A 17585-nucleotide genomic window follows, 5' to 3' on the forward strand; every position below is an offset into this window, starting at 1 on the left:
ATTGATTACAACCAATAATTATACCCCAAATCAACTTGAACAACAGCTTTTTAACCTTCCGTTAAGTAACGCCACGTTAAACTTTTTAACGACACGTTAAGGCTAACGCTACCGTTAAGTTAACGACAAGTTGAACAACCGGCCCCTGTTGAATAAAGTTTAGATCAAACACGATGTAGATCATAGGAACATAAATTGTGTCACAAAATACATCATAACAAGATGAAGCTTGGTTTCTCCAAACCATATAACAAAATGTAACCAGTTGAAGTAATTTTAACAAAACATCCACACATAAGTGTAATGGCAAAATGAACAGATGGTCCAACAGATAGAGTATGGACAGTGGTAAATAGTCCCACCCCTCTTTTTGTGTTGGATGTTGGTAATTAGATGGTAGTCAGGTTACTATATTTTGTATCTACTGTATGAGATTAACATGTAGAATTTGACATATTAAACAGTGTTTGTAATCTTAAATATTTCAAAAAGGTATAAAGTAATTATAATGTAATAAATAACCATCATTTGTTCATCTTGCATTAAAGTATGATGTTCAAGCTTCACAAATGTAAATACAACGTATCTCATGCATTAAAGTATGATGTTCAAGCTTCACAAATGTTAATACAACAGATCTCATGCATTAAAGTATGATGTTCAAGCTTCACAAATGTAAATACAACGTATCTCATGCATTAAAGTATGATGTTCAAGCTTCACAAATGTAAATACAAAGTATCTCATGCATTAAAGTATGATGTTCAAGCTTCACAAATGTAAATACACATCGTATCTCATGCATTAAAGTATGATGTTCAAGCTTCACAAATGTAAATACACAGCGTATCTCATGCATTAAAGTATGATGTTCAAGCTTCACAAATGTAAATACACAGCGTATCTCATGCATTATTGTATGATGTTCAAGCTTCACAAATGTAAATACACAGCGTATCTCATGCATTAAAGTATGATGTTGAAGCTTCACAAATGTAAATACACAGCGTATCTCATGCATTAAAGTATGATGTTCAAGCTTCACAAATGTAAATACACAGCGTATCTCATGCATTAAAGTATGATGTTCAAGCTTCACAAATGTAAATACAACGTATCTCATGCATTAAAGTACGATGTTCAAGCTTCACAAATGTATACACAGCGTATCTCATGCATTAAAGTATGATGTTCAAGCTTCACAAATGTAAATACAACGTATCTCATGCATTAAAGTATGATGTTCAAGCTTCACAAATGTAAATACAACGTATATCATGCATTAAAGTATGATGTTCAAGCTTCACAAATGTAAATACAACGTATCTCATGCATTAAAGTATGATGTTCAAGCTTCACAAATGTAAATACAACGTATCTCATGCATTAAAGTATGATGTTCAAGCTTCACAAATGTAAATACACAGCGTATCTCATGCATTAAAGTATGATGTTCAAGCTTCACAAATGTAAATACACAGCGTATCTCATGCATTAAAGTATGATGTTCAAGCTTCACAAATGTAAACACAGCGTATCTCATGCATTAAAGTATGATGTTCAAGCTTCACAAATGTAAATACAACGTATCTCATGCATTAAAGTACAATGTTCAAGCTTCACAAATGTAAATACAACGTATCTCATGCATTAAAGTATGATGTTCAAGCTTCACAAATGTAAATACAACGTATCTCATGCATTAAAGTATGATGTTCAAGCTTCACAAATGTAAATACAACGTATCTCATGCATTAAAGTATGATGTTCAAGCTTCACAAATGTAAATACACAGCGTATCTCATGCATTAAAGTATGATGTTCAAGCTTCACAAATGTAAATACACAGCGTATCTCATGCATTAAAGTATGATGTTCAAGCTTCACAAATGTAAATACACAGCGATCTCATTCATTATTGTATGATGTTCAAGCTTCACAAATGTAAATACACAGCGTATCTCATGCATTAAAGTATGATGTTCAAGCTTCACAAATGTAAATACAACGTATCTCATGCATTAAAGTATGATGTTCAAGCTTCACAAATGTAAATACAACGTATCTCATGCATTAAAGTATGACGCCCAAGCTTCACAAATGTAAATACACAGCGTATCTCATGCATTAAAGTATGATGTTCAAGCTTCACAAATGTAAATACACAGCGTATCTCATGCATTAAAGTATGATGTTCAAGCTTCACAAATGTAAATACACAGCGTATCTCATGCATTAAAGTATGATGTTCAAGCTTCACAAATGTAAACACATCGTATCTCATGCATTAAAGTATGATGTTCAAGCTTCACAAATGTAAATACAACGTATCTCATGCATTAAAGTATGATGTTCAAGCTTCACAAATGTAAATACAACGTATCTCATGCATTAAAGTATGATGTTCAAGCTTCACAAATGTAAATACACAGCGTATCTCATGCATTATTGTATGATGTTCAAGCTTCACAAATGTAAATACACAGCGTATCTCATGCATTAAAGTATGATGTTCAAGCTTCACAAATGTAAATACACAGCGTATCTCATGCATTAAAGTACAATGTTCAAGCTTCACAAATGTAAATACAACGTATCTCATGCATTAAAGTATGATGTTCAAGCTTCACAAATGTAAATACAACGTATATCATGCATTAAAGTATGATGTTCAAGCTTCACAAATGTAAATACACAGCGTATCTCATGCATTAAAGTATGATGTTCAAGCTTCACAAATGTAAATACACAGCGATCTCATTCATTATTGTATGATGTTCAAGCTTCACAAATGTAAATACACAGCGTATCTCATGCATTAAAGTACGATGTTCAAGCTTCACAAATGTATACACAGCGTATCTCATGCATTAAAGTATGATGTTCAAGCTTCACAAATGTAAATACAACGTATCTCATGCATTAAAGTATGATGTTCAAGCTTCACAAATGTAAATACACAGCGTATCTCATGCATTAAAGTATGATGTTCAAGCTTCACAAATGTAAATACACAGCGATCTCATTCATTATTGTATGATGTTCAAGCTTCACAAATGTAAATACACAGCGTATCTCATGCATTAAAGTATGATGTTCAAGCTTCACAAATGTAAATACACAGCGTATCTCATGCATTAAAGTATGATGTTCAAGCTTCACAAATGTATACACAGCGTATCTCATGCATTAAAGTATGATGTTCAAGCTTCGCAAATGTAAATACAACGTATCTCATGCATTAAAGTATGATGTTCAAGCTTCGCAAATGTAAATACAACGTATCTCATGCATTAAAGTATGATGTTCAGGCTTCACAAATGTAAATACAACGTATCTCATGCATTAAAGTATGATGTTCAAGCTTCACAAATGTAAATACACAGCGTATCTCATGCATTAAAGTATGATGTTCAAGCTTCACAAATGTATACACAGCGTATCTCATGCATTAAAGTATGATGTTCAAGCTTCGCAAATGTAAATACAACGTATCTCATGCATTAAAGTATGATGTTCAAGCTTCGCAAATGTAAATACAACGTATCTCATGCATTAAAGTATGATGTTCAGGCTTCACAAATGTAAATACAACGTATCTCATGCATTAAAGTATGATGTTCAAGCTTCACAAATGTAAATACACAGCGTATCTCATGCATTAAAGTATGATGTTCAAGCTTCACAAATGTAAATACACAGCGTATCTCATGCATTAAAGTATGATGTTCAAGCTTCACAAATGTAAATACACAGCGTATCTCATGCATTATTGTATGATGTTCAAGCTTCACAAATGTAAATGCACAGCGTATCTCATGCATTAAAGTATGATGTTCAAGCTTCACAAATGTAAATACACAGCGTATCTCATGCATTAAAGTATGATGTTCAAGCTTCACAAATGTAAATACAACGTATCTCATGCATTAAAGTATGATGTTCAAGCTTCACAAATGTAAATACAACGTATCTCATGCATTAAAGTATGATGTTCAAGCTTCACAAATGTAAATACAACGTATCTCATGCATTAAAGTATGACGCCCAAGCTTCACAAATGTAAATACACAGCGTATCTCATGCATTAAAGTATGATGTTCAAGCTTCACAAATGTAAACACAGCGAATCTCATGCATTAAAGTATGATGTTCAAGCTTCACAAATGTAAATACAACGTATCTCATGCATTAAAGTATGCTGTTCAAGCTTCACAAATGTAAATACAACGTATCTCATGCATTAAAGTATGATGTTCAAGCTTCACAAATGTAAATACACAGCGTATCTCATGCATTATTGTATGATATTCAAGCTTCACAAATGTAAATACACAGCGTATCTCATGCATTACAGTATGATGTTCAAGCTTCACAAATGTAAATACACAGCGTATCTCATGCATTAAAGTATGATGTTCAAGCTTCACAAATGTAAATACAACGTATCTCATGCATTAAAGTATGATGTTCAAGCTTCACAAATGTAAATACAACGTATCTCATGCATTAAAGTATGATGTTCAAGCTTCACAAATGTAAATACACAGCGTATCTCATGCATTATTGTATGATGTTCAAGCTTCACAAATGTAAATACACAGCGTATCTCATGCATTAAAGTATGATGTTCAAGCTTCACAAATGTAAATACACAGCGTATCTCATGCATTAAAGTATGATGTTCAAGCTCCACAAATGTAAATACACAGCGTATCTCATGCATTAAAGTATGATGTTCAAGCTTCACAAATGTAAATACAACGTATCTCATGCATTAAAGTATGATGTTCAAGCTTCACAAATGTAAATACAACGTATCTCATGCATTAAAGTATGATGTTCAAGCTTCACAAATGTAAATACAACGTATCTCATGCATTAAAGTATGATGTTCAAGCTTCATAAATGTAAATACAACGTATCTCATGCATTAAAGTATGATGTTCAAGCTTCATAAATGTAAATACAACGTATCTCATGCATTAAAGTATGATGTTCAAGCTTCACAAATGTAAATACAACGTATCTCATGCATTAAAGTACGATGTTCAAGCTTCACAAATGTAAATACAACGTATCTCATGCATTAAAGTACGATGTTCAAGCTTCACAAATGTAAATACAACGTATCTCATGCATTAAAGTATGATGTTCAAGCTTCACAAATGCAAATACAATGTATCTCATTGAATCTCTTGACATCCTTTGTAAATGTCTTAACTCAGTTTACCAACATTTGTCTCGCCTTGACAGAGTCAGAAAGCAAGACATAGACATAGTATTAGTTTCTGATAAGGTTTAGTTTATGGTGAACCACAAGTGGTAGATTAATCATATTTTGCAGTTGTACAAGCATTGGCACATCTCATTTCCATGGAGAATATTTGGCCATTCCCCCTTAGTCATGGTTTATTGACTGAAACTTTTGCTTATTTTAAATGTATTAGTTTGTGATTAGGTAGGTTTATGGAAAACCACTAGTTTTGCTCCATCCCGTTAGTCATTGTCTATTCACTTTGAAAAGTTTGCTAAGTTTAAGGGGCTAGCTGAAGGATGCCTACAGGTGCTGGAGTTTCTCACTGCATTGAAGACCCATTGGTGGCCTTCGGCTGTTGTCTGCTCATTGGTCGGGTTGTTGTCTTTTTGACACATTCTCTATTTCAATTCCCAAATTTATAAGTTTGTGATTAGGTAAGTTCAATGAGAATTATCAGTGATAGGCCAATAGTAATTGGTATTCAGTTGTTGAAGCATTAGCACATCTCATTTCCATGGAATTTTTTTTAGGCCTTCCACCTCAGTCATGGTCTATTGACTTTAAAACTTTTGCTTAGTATACATGTTTCAGTTTGTGATTAGATCGACTGCACTGCTTATGTTAAGTTAATGATATTCGATATGCATGTTTATTGGTATTTGCAAGTATGGTTTCCATGGAGATTATATATCAACACTCATTCTTTATGGTTTATTGACTTTGAAACTTAAATACGTAGTTTATAAGTTATTACATTTTTAAATAGTGTATAAGCTAAATATATAGATTCTACAAATGCCTTGATAAGTTTATGTATGCGTTAAGTTTGTTTAAAGGGGACGACTTATAAGTCAATGGCATTTGTTACGCAGTTGTATTAACATTGGCACATCTCATTTACATGAAGATTGTTAAGCCATGTACATCAGTCATGGTTCATTGACTTTGAATATTAGCATAACTTATGCAAGATGTTTAAAGTATTGCTATGTTTGCATAATAAAAATTACACAGCTACTTTTGTACAAGTAATCTTGATGTACAGTTCTAAATATGAATATCAAATGTACATCTGTAAAGCTGTACATACGTATATTAACTGTACAGATGTAAAAGTTGTATATAAACTGTACATCTGTTAAGCTGTATATAAACTGTACATCTTTTAAGCTGTATATTAACTGTACAGATGTAAAGTTGTATATAAACTGTACATATGTAAAGTTGTATATAAACTGTACATCTGTTAAGCTGTATATAAACTGTACATCTGTAAAACTATAATAACTGTACATTTTTAAATCCGTGTATAAGCTACATATAGAGATTCTACCACTGCCTTTATAAGTTTATTTATAAGTAATATAAGGAAAAAATTGAAATATTTTTACACAATTTTCTTTTAGATACTATCGTTTGATCATAAACAAGCTTCTGTCCAAGTTTGGTACAAACCCAGGATATTTTAGAAAGTTATAAAAATTTACCACACAGTGAATATTGTTGCTGCCGATGAAGACGACATCGACTGCGGAATGTAGGATCGCTATGTCTCTCAGGCTAGCTGGACAAACTGATTACCATACATGAATAAGTTAAATCAAACCGACGGTAGCGTATGGTTAACTAGCACTCATACCATATAGATTTCAGTTGTAAAAGGGTCAAATATCAGTTGTGTGTCATTAAAATATCAAATGTATATAAATTGATAAAAAAAAAAAAAGGCCGAAGTCACATAACTTCCATAAGTACTGCCAAATGAAGATGACAGTATATAATAGTATTTTAAACCATAATACAATGTTTTATGTTCCTGATGAAACTAAACATGATAGCAAACATTACAAAAACGTATTGGAGAGCTGTTTATCACACTTTCTACATTCCGTCGGTGTCGTCCACAAATATTCACTCTGTGGTAAGGTTTTTGAAATTTTAATCATTTTCTTATACTATTCTGCATTTCTGCCAAACTTGGACAAAAGCTTGTTTATGATCATAAGATAGTATCCAGAAGTAAATTTTGTAAAAATAAAATTCAATTTTTCCCGTATTTTATTTATAAATGGACTTAGTTTATCTGCTGGGAGACATTCACTCTGTGGTTAAATTTTTAAAAAATTTAATAACTTTCTTAAACATCACTGGGTTTGTACCAAACTTAGACAGAAGCTTGATTATGATCTTAAGATAGTATCTAGAATTAAGTAAATTTTTTTTTAAATAAATCCATTTTATCCGTATTTTACTTTTAATTGGACTTATATTTTTTGTCAGGAAACAACCCATTCACTCTGTGGTTAAAGTTTTAACAACTTTCTTATCCTATTTTGGATTTGTACCAAGCTTAGACAGAAGCTTGTTTATGATCAAAAACTAGTATCTAGAAGGAAATTTTGTAAAATTTTGTACCTTTGTATCTGTACTTTACTTATAAATGGACTTTCTTCCAGTAAACATTACAGTCTGCAGTTAAAGTTTTTATGCCCCCAACTACGAAATTAAAGTAAAGGGACTATATGTTTTCTGGTCAGTGCGTCATTTCGTTCGTTCGTCCGTCCGTCTGTCCCGCTTCTGGATAAAGTTTTTGTGTCAAGGTAGTTTTTGATGTTGAACCAGTTAAATATTAAACATTCAGGTTTTTTTTCTTTTTTTTCATGAATGGTAAAGAACTGTTAGAGTCCAGAAAATGGTCAGTCTTCTAACTCCTGCAAAACTTTTCAAATCAAACTGACGCTAAATATATGACGACGAACAATACTACACAATATGAAAGGTTTTTTCGCGAACTAGTTAAGGAGAAGTTGTGTTCACAAGATACCTTTGTGGTCCCGATTGTGTTACAAATGCCAAGCAAAAATTTGTCCATAGTACATTGATTCCCCACCCGTACTATCATTATCTTTATTTAGTGGACCGTGAAACTGGCATCAAAATCTAAATTGGCTTTCAAATTAAAAAGATCATGTATCATAGGGAACATGTGCACTACGTTTTAAGTTGATTGGACTTTAACTTTATCAAAAACTACTTTGAATAAAAACTTTAAACGAAGTGGGACAGACAGACGAAATGACGCACATACCGAAAATATAATGCCCCTATTAAGGCGGGGCATACAAATGTCACAATCCCATATATTTGATTCTGTACAAATCGAATCAAAATGACGTTACATCATGGCAAATCTTACACGATTACAAACAAAGCTGCAAAGAATAGACAGGAATATAAATAATTGTGTTGTCCTGCATGTCATGTGCAGTTGGGGCCAACAAGATTAACATTCTGTATGTGTTCCTTTTAAAGACTGTATTCGTGCGTGGGGTCATACAAGTAAACATCATGCTGATGGGATTTGTTCTGACCTTGTGCTAAGCTGAATTAAAATTCACACTTAATCATTTAATCTTATATGTTATGAAATGTAAAAACAAAACCTAATCCTTCCAAATACCAAACAATAAACATTATGTTTATTATTACATTTAATTTTTAAAGAGGTGACTGTTTGAAACTTTTTCTGAAATGGCAAACTGGATGGACGATGGATGCCTTAACTCTTGAAAATAAAAATATAAAGAATAAAGATAAAGTGTATGATAATGTACGAACTTCAGTGGCAAATAGGAATAAATTTATAAAATCTCATTCAAGAAAATCGAAATCACGAAGGAGCGACATCGGTTACGAAGAAGACGACGAAGATTCTATTTATTCCGATACATATTCTAATAATGGAAGATCAAATGGTCGTGTTAAAGCGCCTCGCGTCCAAATTACCGATGGTCTAGAACCATGTAGTTGTTTTCCAAAACGAAGTAACAAACACATATCGTCCATGTTATATGAAGGACTCGAATGTAAACACAGCGGTTTGAAGGGTGAACCTCACGCTGGGGTTTATAATTTTGCAAATGACTGGAGAAACGAATTTGAGGGACCGGATCCAGAAGGTATTATGCCTCAAAAAACAAATTTTGTGCTTGGATATCCCAAACCTGTTAACCTGGATCCTGATACGGATTACGACGACGAGTACAGTGAACCAGATTATAGAGATACTCGGCAAAGTGACAGGAAAACGAATCTAATTTCAAAAGAAAAGCGTGAAAGTGTGTCTAAAAAGAGCCTAAAGCCAAAAACTAAGCCAGCGAAAGAGAAACAAGAAAAAGAAAAAGAAACTCCCTTTGGCGGCCTGTTAGATTTTATGGAAGAAGATGAAGAAGACCCGAAACCAGAATCTAGACAAGTTACGAAAGGGATGCCTATTTCCCTTCCACGTATAGGATACTCCCCTCCTCCTCCGCCATCACGTGAGCGTCTATCGGCGAGATCTGTGGCACGTTCGTTACCACCGTTACCGGAAAGTCCCTTTCTGAGTCGTCAGAAAAAGACACGCACATATAAAAGTAATACATCAGAAGTAGATGAAATAAGTGACGAAAATGATGAAGACAATTACAGTTATGATGAAACTCAGGTACGACGAAGTAAACGACCGATGAAAGGTTATGAGTCGTCACCTAGAAGGTTTAAAGGTCATTATTATGATACAGGTGAGTTGATACGTCTTTTTTTAGAATATTGTTTTCTAAACTTAATTTTTTAATCTGGTTTATTTTGTTGGCTTCAAGTTTGTTTTTTGTCGCCTATTGAAAAGGGATATTTAAAAATGTGATATAATGCCATTGTTGGCGTCTGTCCATTGACAGTCTCTTCTTGTACATGTCTTTCGATCTGTCGTCCATTCATAAACAAAACTTTTCTGAACGTTATTACCAATTGAGCCTATAAGACCTAATTTAGCCAGGATCTATGGACATACTTAGAATTTTTTTCTCTCAAAAATTACATCATTATTTTTTCACCATCTAATCAACATGGCTTTTGTTACTATCAATATAATACAGAGAATAAAGTTAAGGAGTACTGTCAGTCTTGTTAAATATTACTATCAGTCCTGTTGAATGTCACTGGCAGTTCTCTTCAACATTACTATCATTGCTACTGAATATTACTGTCAGCCCAGTTTAACATAACTGCCAATTGTGTCAAACATTACTGTCAGTATTATTCAATATTACTTTCAGTCCTGTTAAATTTACTATCGGTGCTGTTTGATATTACTGTCAGTTCTGTTAAATTAAATGTGAGTTCTATGGAATATTACTTTTAAAGTCCTGTTGAATAGTATTACCAGTTGTAATTGATATTTGCTACTTTCAGTCATGTTAAGTTCTGCTATCAGTTTCGTTGAATATAACTGTAAGTTTAGTTGTATATTACTGTCAGTCCTGTTGAATATTACTATCAGTCCTGTTGAATATTACTATCAGTCATGTTCAATTTAACTGTCAAATCTAATGAATAGAATTGTCACTCCTGTAAAATATTACTATCAGTCCTATTCAATATTACTGTCAGTTCTGTTCAATATATTTGCCAGTTCCGTTGAATTGAACTGTCAGTCTTGTTCAATTTAACTATCAGTTATGTTAAAATATAACTATCAGTCCTTTTGAATATTACTGTCAGCCTGTTCAGTATAACTGTCAGTTCTGTTCAATATTGCTTCCAGTACTGTTGAATGTAACTGTCAGTCCTGTTGATTATCTGTCAGTAATGTTAAATATTACTGTTAGTTCCGTTGATTATTACTGTCAGTCCTATTGAATATTGCTGTCAGTTCCTTTAAATATTACTGTAAATTCAGTTGAATATTACTATCAGTTCTGTTCAATATTACTGTCAGTGTTGTTGATTATTAAACATACTAAATGTGTCCATTTTAATGCAGATATTATACATAGCAATAGGTACACAATTAGAATGAATATTTGCCTAATTCGAAAAAGAAATGAGATATACCGTATAGTCTTTTACAATAAGGATATTGCTCGATATTATATCTTTTTGACAAAATACTTTTACACAAGATCATTTCTGTTTGAAGATAGGTGAAAACAAATCGAAAAGAACTTTTGCAAAATACTTGATGTCAAATGACGATGAAGCCAACCACAATACATGCAAGCACCTGTAATTACCATGACATAATTCTAAAAGCTTTCTTTGCCAATACGAATTCAAGTGACACTAGGTTTTATGCCAGAAGTGCGACTGTACGCAGTCCGGAAGGGTAAGCGTGTCATAGTTTTCATTCTTATACTGCCAGTATTGAGCACTACACTTTAATAATCCGATAATGATCGAATAACACATGCTTTTTATTTTAATTGTTTTTTTCAGCTTTCGCCGTTTGTTTTGATTCTTTTATATAAATTGTGCATTTCATTAATGATTGTCTATTATAGCAACGAAGAAAACGAGAACATACGAAATAACGCCCAACTTTCGGAAAGGACTTGGAGAATGGAATGCATACATTAACGACAGAAACAGACAAACCTCTATGATTACTGGACTCCAAGGTAGGCGGACGACGAATGGTAATTTTTACACACGTGACAATAATGTTGTACCGGAAGACGACGAATATGATGACGATGCTGACGATTATGAAGAGGAAGACAAAAAACCTGTACCAAATAAATTTCTGAGCAAATTTAAAAATAAAAAATAAAAACTTCTACAGGATGAAAATTTACTCAGAAAATTGTGTACTTTTTACGCGCCCTTTTCCGGATTTACATTCATCGGGAAGTTTCAAACACAAAACATTGAAATGCAATGTTGCACCAATACTTGAGACGTCTGAGGTGATAAGACCAAAACGAGCATAAAAAATAGCAATCTGTACCCGAGGGCAGTAGAACATTAGTTTCTTTATTAATTTTTAAAAGAAAGATTATGTACAAACTGAAACATGCTAGTGCCTAATCACTGACTACTGAGCTGACAAGATCATGCTTCAAAAATGAAAATAGCACTTCATTAAAGTGTGTTCGAAGCGCTACCTTGGTATCACCTTTTGAAATATCAGAAACGTTCAGACCCTCTTTAGTTTGTAAATTTACCTTAAAATTCCCTACAAACTCAACTTTGTTTTTTGTAGAGCATGCGATCCTACCTTTTGTCGTCGGCGTCCACAAATATTAACACTGTTGTTAAATTTTTGAAGTTTTAATAACTTTCATAAAATATCCTTGATTTCTAACCAACTTGGACAGAAGCTGATCCTAGAAAGATAGTTTACAAAAGTTAAATTTGTGAATTTATCCGTATTTTACTTTTAGATATACTTAGTTTTTTTCTGCCAGTTAACATTATATTCACATTGTGGTTAAAGGTTTAAAATTTTAATACCTTACTTAAATTATCCTAGATTTCTACCAAACTTGGACAGCGGTTGTTTATGCTCCAAGACTAGTATCTAGAAATAAGTTTTGTAAAAATGTATTCCTGTTCCGGATTTTACTTATTTATATATAAATGGACTTATATTTTTTTCCTGATAACATTACATACAGTTTACAATTTATTATTTTATAAACATTTATTATGATTCACAAATCATCCTAGATTATTTCAAAACTTTGACAGAAGCTTATTGCAATCAAAAGATAGTATCTGGAGTCAAATTTTATAATCATTGTTTCACCATTTTTGTTTAGCCTGCGACTAATAGCAAAAGTAGGCGAGACAAATGGTTTCTTGGAACCCTTAATACAAATATTCTTGCAAATATTGAATTATTGATTATAATTTTTATACGCCCGTCAAAATTTTGACGGGACGTATTATGGTATACAAATGTCCGGTGTCTGTCCGTCCGTCCGTCTGTCCGTCTGTCCGTCTGTCCGGCGTAAACATGTCGCACCGTAACTTGAGAACGACTTATCCAAATTTCATGAAACTTAATATAGTTGTTTCTTATGATGGTCAAATGATCTGTATACTTTTTGGTGAAAATAAGATTTAAACTTTTTGAGTTACGGCACTTTGTAACTAAAACAGGGGTGTGTTTTTTTTCACATGTCGAACCGTATCTCAAAAACGTTTCTTGATTATTGCTTAAAACTTTACACACTTCTTAGTTATATTAATCTTAATATCTGTATACTTTTTGGTGATGATTAAAAATTTCATTTTTGAGTTTTTGAGTATTTTGTAAAAAAGGGGGAGGGTTTTTTTACATGTCGTGCCGTATCTCAAAAACGATTTATGATTATTGCTTAAAACTTTACACACTTCTTTGTTATATTAATCTTAAGATCTATATACTTTTTGGTGTTGACTCAAAATTTCATTTTTGAGTTATTGAGTATTTTGTAAAAAAGGGGAGGTTTTTTTTTTTTACATGTCGCGCCGTATCTCAAAAACAATTTATGATTATTGCTTGAAACTGTACACACTTCTTTGTTATACTAATTTAAATATCTGTTTACTTTTTGGTGAGGATTCAAAATTTTATTTTAGTGATATTTGTAAAAAAAAAAATAGGGTGGGGGGGTTTCACATGTCCCGCCGTGTCTCAAAAACAATAAATGGTTATTGCTTAAAACTTCCTCAGAAACTATTTATGATTATTGCATAAAACTTCCACACAAGACGTCGGGCGTATCATGCGCTCATGGCGCAGCTGTTTATTTAAACATGATAATCAAATAATCATGAAATATTTGGTCTGGTAAAAGGCCGATAACTGGAACTTCACAACAAATATTAGCAAGTGCTACATTTACAGACTACTTCAACCACCATACGGCTCCTCTGAAATAAGGACGCAAAAAAAAAAAGACAAACAAAACCGAACAACACATGGTCCAAAAGCCTGACTTGGGTACATGTTCAAAATGTACTGGGGTTTAACCAGTTTTATAGGCACATAAACCTCCCCTTATGCTTATCTAGATTATATGTTGTAAAATTAAAACATTATAAAATTCTGCATAACGCAGCTAACAACCTGATGCCCAGTTACTTAAACAATGAAATAAATAAATGACAACTCGTTATTTGGAAAATAGATCCAAAATATGCCCGATACTGCAGGAAGCTATTATAGCTAAGTTACTGACGGTTATGCAAAACTCCGAAAAAGTTACATTTGTGAAATTTTTAAAATCGCGATTCTATCAGAAGAACGATAATTTTAACTGAATGTTTCAGTATACCACGGTACATATAGCCTTGTGTAAGATGTTTCAACTTTTCAGGGTTTATTATATATCATTTTTACTGTCCGCATCTCGACGTATTCCATATGAAACATTCTATATCATTTTACATATGTATGTGTCACCTATGTTAACAATTCATTCAATTAAACTATTAACCAATTTACAAAAACCCGAAGCGTTAAACAGTAAAAAATGTTTTTTCAAAATCCATATCTTCTCTGAGGTTCTAGAAATTGCAGATGTAAGACAATTTTACAAGAAAAAGAGACATATCTTTCCTAAATCAAACTAGTTTTGGAACCGTTTATTATCTATGAAATGTCTACAGTTATGTTTATAAAAACACTATTGTTTTAAATGGAAATTTAATACTTTACTAAACAAATTCTGATACAGAAACATGCAACCAGCGCTCATAATTATCAGCCATGAGTTTTTCTGTATATTTTTGTATATATATATTGACTCTAGATGACGTTATCATCGCATGATTTGTTACAATAGTTATCAAAGGTACCAGGATTATAATTTAATACGCCAGACCCGCGTTTCGTCTACATAAGACTCATTGGTGACGCTCAGATCAAAAATATTTATAAAGCCAAACAAGTACAAAGTTGAAGAGCATTGAGGACTCAAAATTCCCAAAAGATGTGCCAAATACGGCAAATGGGATAAGAAAATCCTTTATTTTGGGGAAAAATTCAAAGTTTTGTTGACAGGAAATTTATAAAAATTACCATATTATACAAATTGTAGATAATGGTGATTTTGACTTAAAATATTCTGAATAAAATCGCTCCAATGCAGCGCCAAAGCATTAAACAATGAGAAGGAGTGGAAGTTCAATTTTAAATGGATTGAGTAAAAATGTATACATACTATCGAACGGGTTTTGCCAATCATGAAATATTTGGTCTGGTAAAAGGCCGATAACTGGAATTACAAAAAATATTGAATTGTTATGTTGGTGGAGATATATTTCCCCGAGGGTATCACCAGCCAAGTAGTCAGCATCACTTTTGTGCTGACATGAATTATCATGAATTATCTCCACCAGCAAGTGTCACCTATGTTAACAATTCATTCAATAAACTATTAACCAATTTGCAAAAATCCGAAACGTTAAACATTCAAAATCCTTATCTTCACTGAGGTTAAAAAAATGTAAGATGTAAGACAATTTTACAAGTTAAAAGAGACATATATTTCCTAAATCAAAACAGTTTTGGAACCGTTTATTATCTATAAAATTTCTACAGTTATGTATATGGAAACGCTATTGTTTTTAAATGGAAATTTAATTCTTTACTAAACACATTCTGATACAGAAACATGCAACTAGCGCCCATATCAATTAGTTTCTATGTATATTTTTTTGTATATAATGACTCTTGATGACGTCAATATTGCCTGTTCTGTTGCAAGTTGTATATAATGGTGATTTTGACATAAAATATTCTGAATAAAGTCCCTGCGTGGGAGCTCCAACACAGCGCCTCCAAAGCATAAAACAATGAGCAAGTGTGGAAATTCAATTTTAATTGGATTGAGATTGACTTGATTAACATATATATATGAAAATAGAAGGAAGGATCTTTTATCGAGGGACATATCCAGAAAAAATGTATATATACTACCGAACGCATTAGTCGATTTTTTTTTAGCGACTTCATGTTAATAAATATTTGTTTTGTCAATCAGGTGGGCTTGACTTACACTAAATCCGTTGTTGAAAACAATTTCAATTTATCATATCATTTTATTGTTCAAACTTCTCCAAATACTAGTGATTATAACTATAGGATAATCTTGTGTGTTCCAAAAAGAGTCAGGCGTATTCATTAGTTGGTGTGAAAGAAGAACAAGATACGTTTTCCAAAGTCGGTGTAGTATATTAGATATTTTTAATTTCTGAAATCAATCAACTGTTTGTTGAATTCTTGTAAAAAAATAAGTCAACGATATAATTCACGTAAAGTCAAGTAAAAAAATGACAATCACTAAATTACAAGCACTAGGGTCTTTGGATACTTCGACGAGGTTAAACATATTTGAGCATTCCGCCCCTAGAACAGAGGAGTTAAAGCAATACACAAATCCCAGGCACAACCGCTTGTTAATAATCGTCTGAAACTTTTAGTATCAAAGTCTTTTATGCATTAAATTTCATATTTGTTATGGGTATACAGTACGGGGCGCCGAATGGGACTCTTGTGGTTTTGTACAAAATCCAATTCTGTCATAACAAAATCATATTTGTCTTACAAAACTATGTGATACAGATTTGTTTTAAGAGAACTTCAATTTTGTGATGACAAATTCATTTTTGTATAGACAAAATCATGACAAAATTCATTTGTGTAGACAAAATTCAGTTTTGTCATGACAAAAGTAAATTTTGTCAAAAAGGTATGCAAATATAAACTCATTTGCATACACAATTGACTTTTGTTACCTGATATGGAAATTAAAACACAAAAGTCAATTGTGTGAGACAAAATTGACCTTTCAAATTGTGAGACAAAATTTACTTTTGTGAGACAAAATTGACTTTTGGGTGCATTTTTGTCAATTTTGTATCACAAAAGTCGATTTTGGGAAGACAAAATTCAATTTTGAGTACAAAACCACAAGAGTCCCATTCGGCGACCGGTATACAGTTCCTCGTGAATTTTAAGCGTCATACTTGACCTTAACGGATAGCTCGAACTGATGCCTAACGGATAACTTTTTTTTCAATCCGTTTATGTTCGTTAGACGTCCGTTCTTATTCGTAATCAATGTAATGTTTGTAATGTTTGTGTATGTGCCTTCTTGTAATTTTCAACATATTGAAATTAAGAAGTATTATGTAGATGTAGATGTAGATTTTGTCGTTACCTCAGTATGATATCAACGTATGTCTCTGTGACATTAAATTTGTATCTCTTTTTAATCATATAAGTATACATATATATTTTGTGAATTCATATAATTACGAAGTTAGAGCTACAATAGTTTTTTTTCTATTTCTATTGCACGAGATATAGTTCTATACTTTATATTCAATAATTCTTTTTCACTCAACAACAAAGGTTAAAAGTTATACATTTGAATTCACATCCTTTATGTACAAAATGTATTTAAACATGAATTATCAGTTCTAATAAAGAGAATTCGAATTTGAAAGGACTTATTTAAAAGTGAAGTAAAGTGATCGCAAAATTTTGTTTTGATTGTTCATTGAAGCATAA

At 32.3% G+C, this 17585-nt stretch overlaps 1 protein-coding gene and 1 long non-coding RNA gene across 2 annotated transcripts in view; one reads left to right on the plus strand and one right to left on the minus strand.

The window, feature by feature from the left end:
- LOC134728349 (uncharacterized) overlaps positions 1–17585 on the minus strand; it is a 450627-nt gene that overhangs the window by 43543 nt on the left and 389499 nt on the right. The gene's annotated exons all lie outside the window — the stretch shown is intronic.
- Positions 8712–12026, plus strand: LOC134681677 (uncharacterized). Its single transcript, XM_063541326.1, has 2 exons — positions 8712–9822; positions 11581–12026. The coding sequence occupies exons 1-2, from the start codon at positions 8811–8813 to the stop codon at positions 11847–11849; spliced, it is 1281 nt and encodes a 426-aa protein (XP_063397396.1). The 5' UTR covers positions 8712–8810; the 3' UTR covers positions 11850–12026.

This window comes from Mytilus trossulus, chromosome 8, assembly GCF_036588685.1.
Source record: "Mytilus trossulus isolate FHL-02 chromosome 8, PNRI_Mtr1.1.1.hap1, whole genome shotgun sequence".
NCBI lineage: Eukaryota > Metazoa > Mollusca > Bivalvia > Mytilida > Mytilidae > Mytilus > Mytilus trossulus.

Coding starts and splice junctions, on each gene's coding strand:
- LOC134681677 (XM_063541326.1), top strand. CDS start 8,811: ATGGATGCCTTAACTCTTGAAAATAAAAATATAAAGAATAAAGATAAA. Junction 9,823..11,580: donor AGGTCATTATTATGATACAG/GTGAGTTGATAC, acceptor TGTCTATTATAG/CAACGAAGAAAACGAGAACA.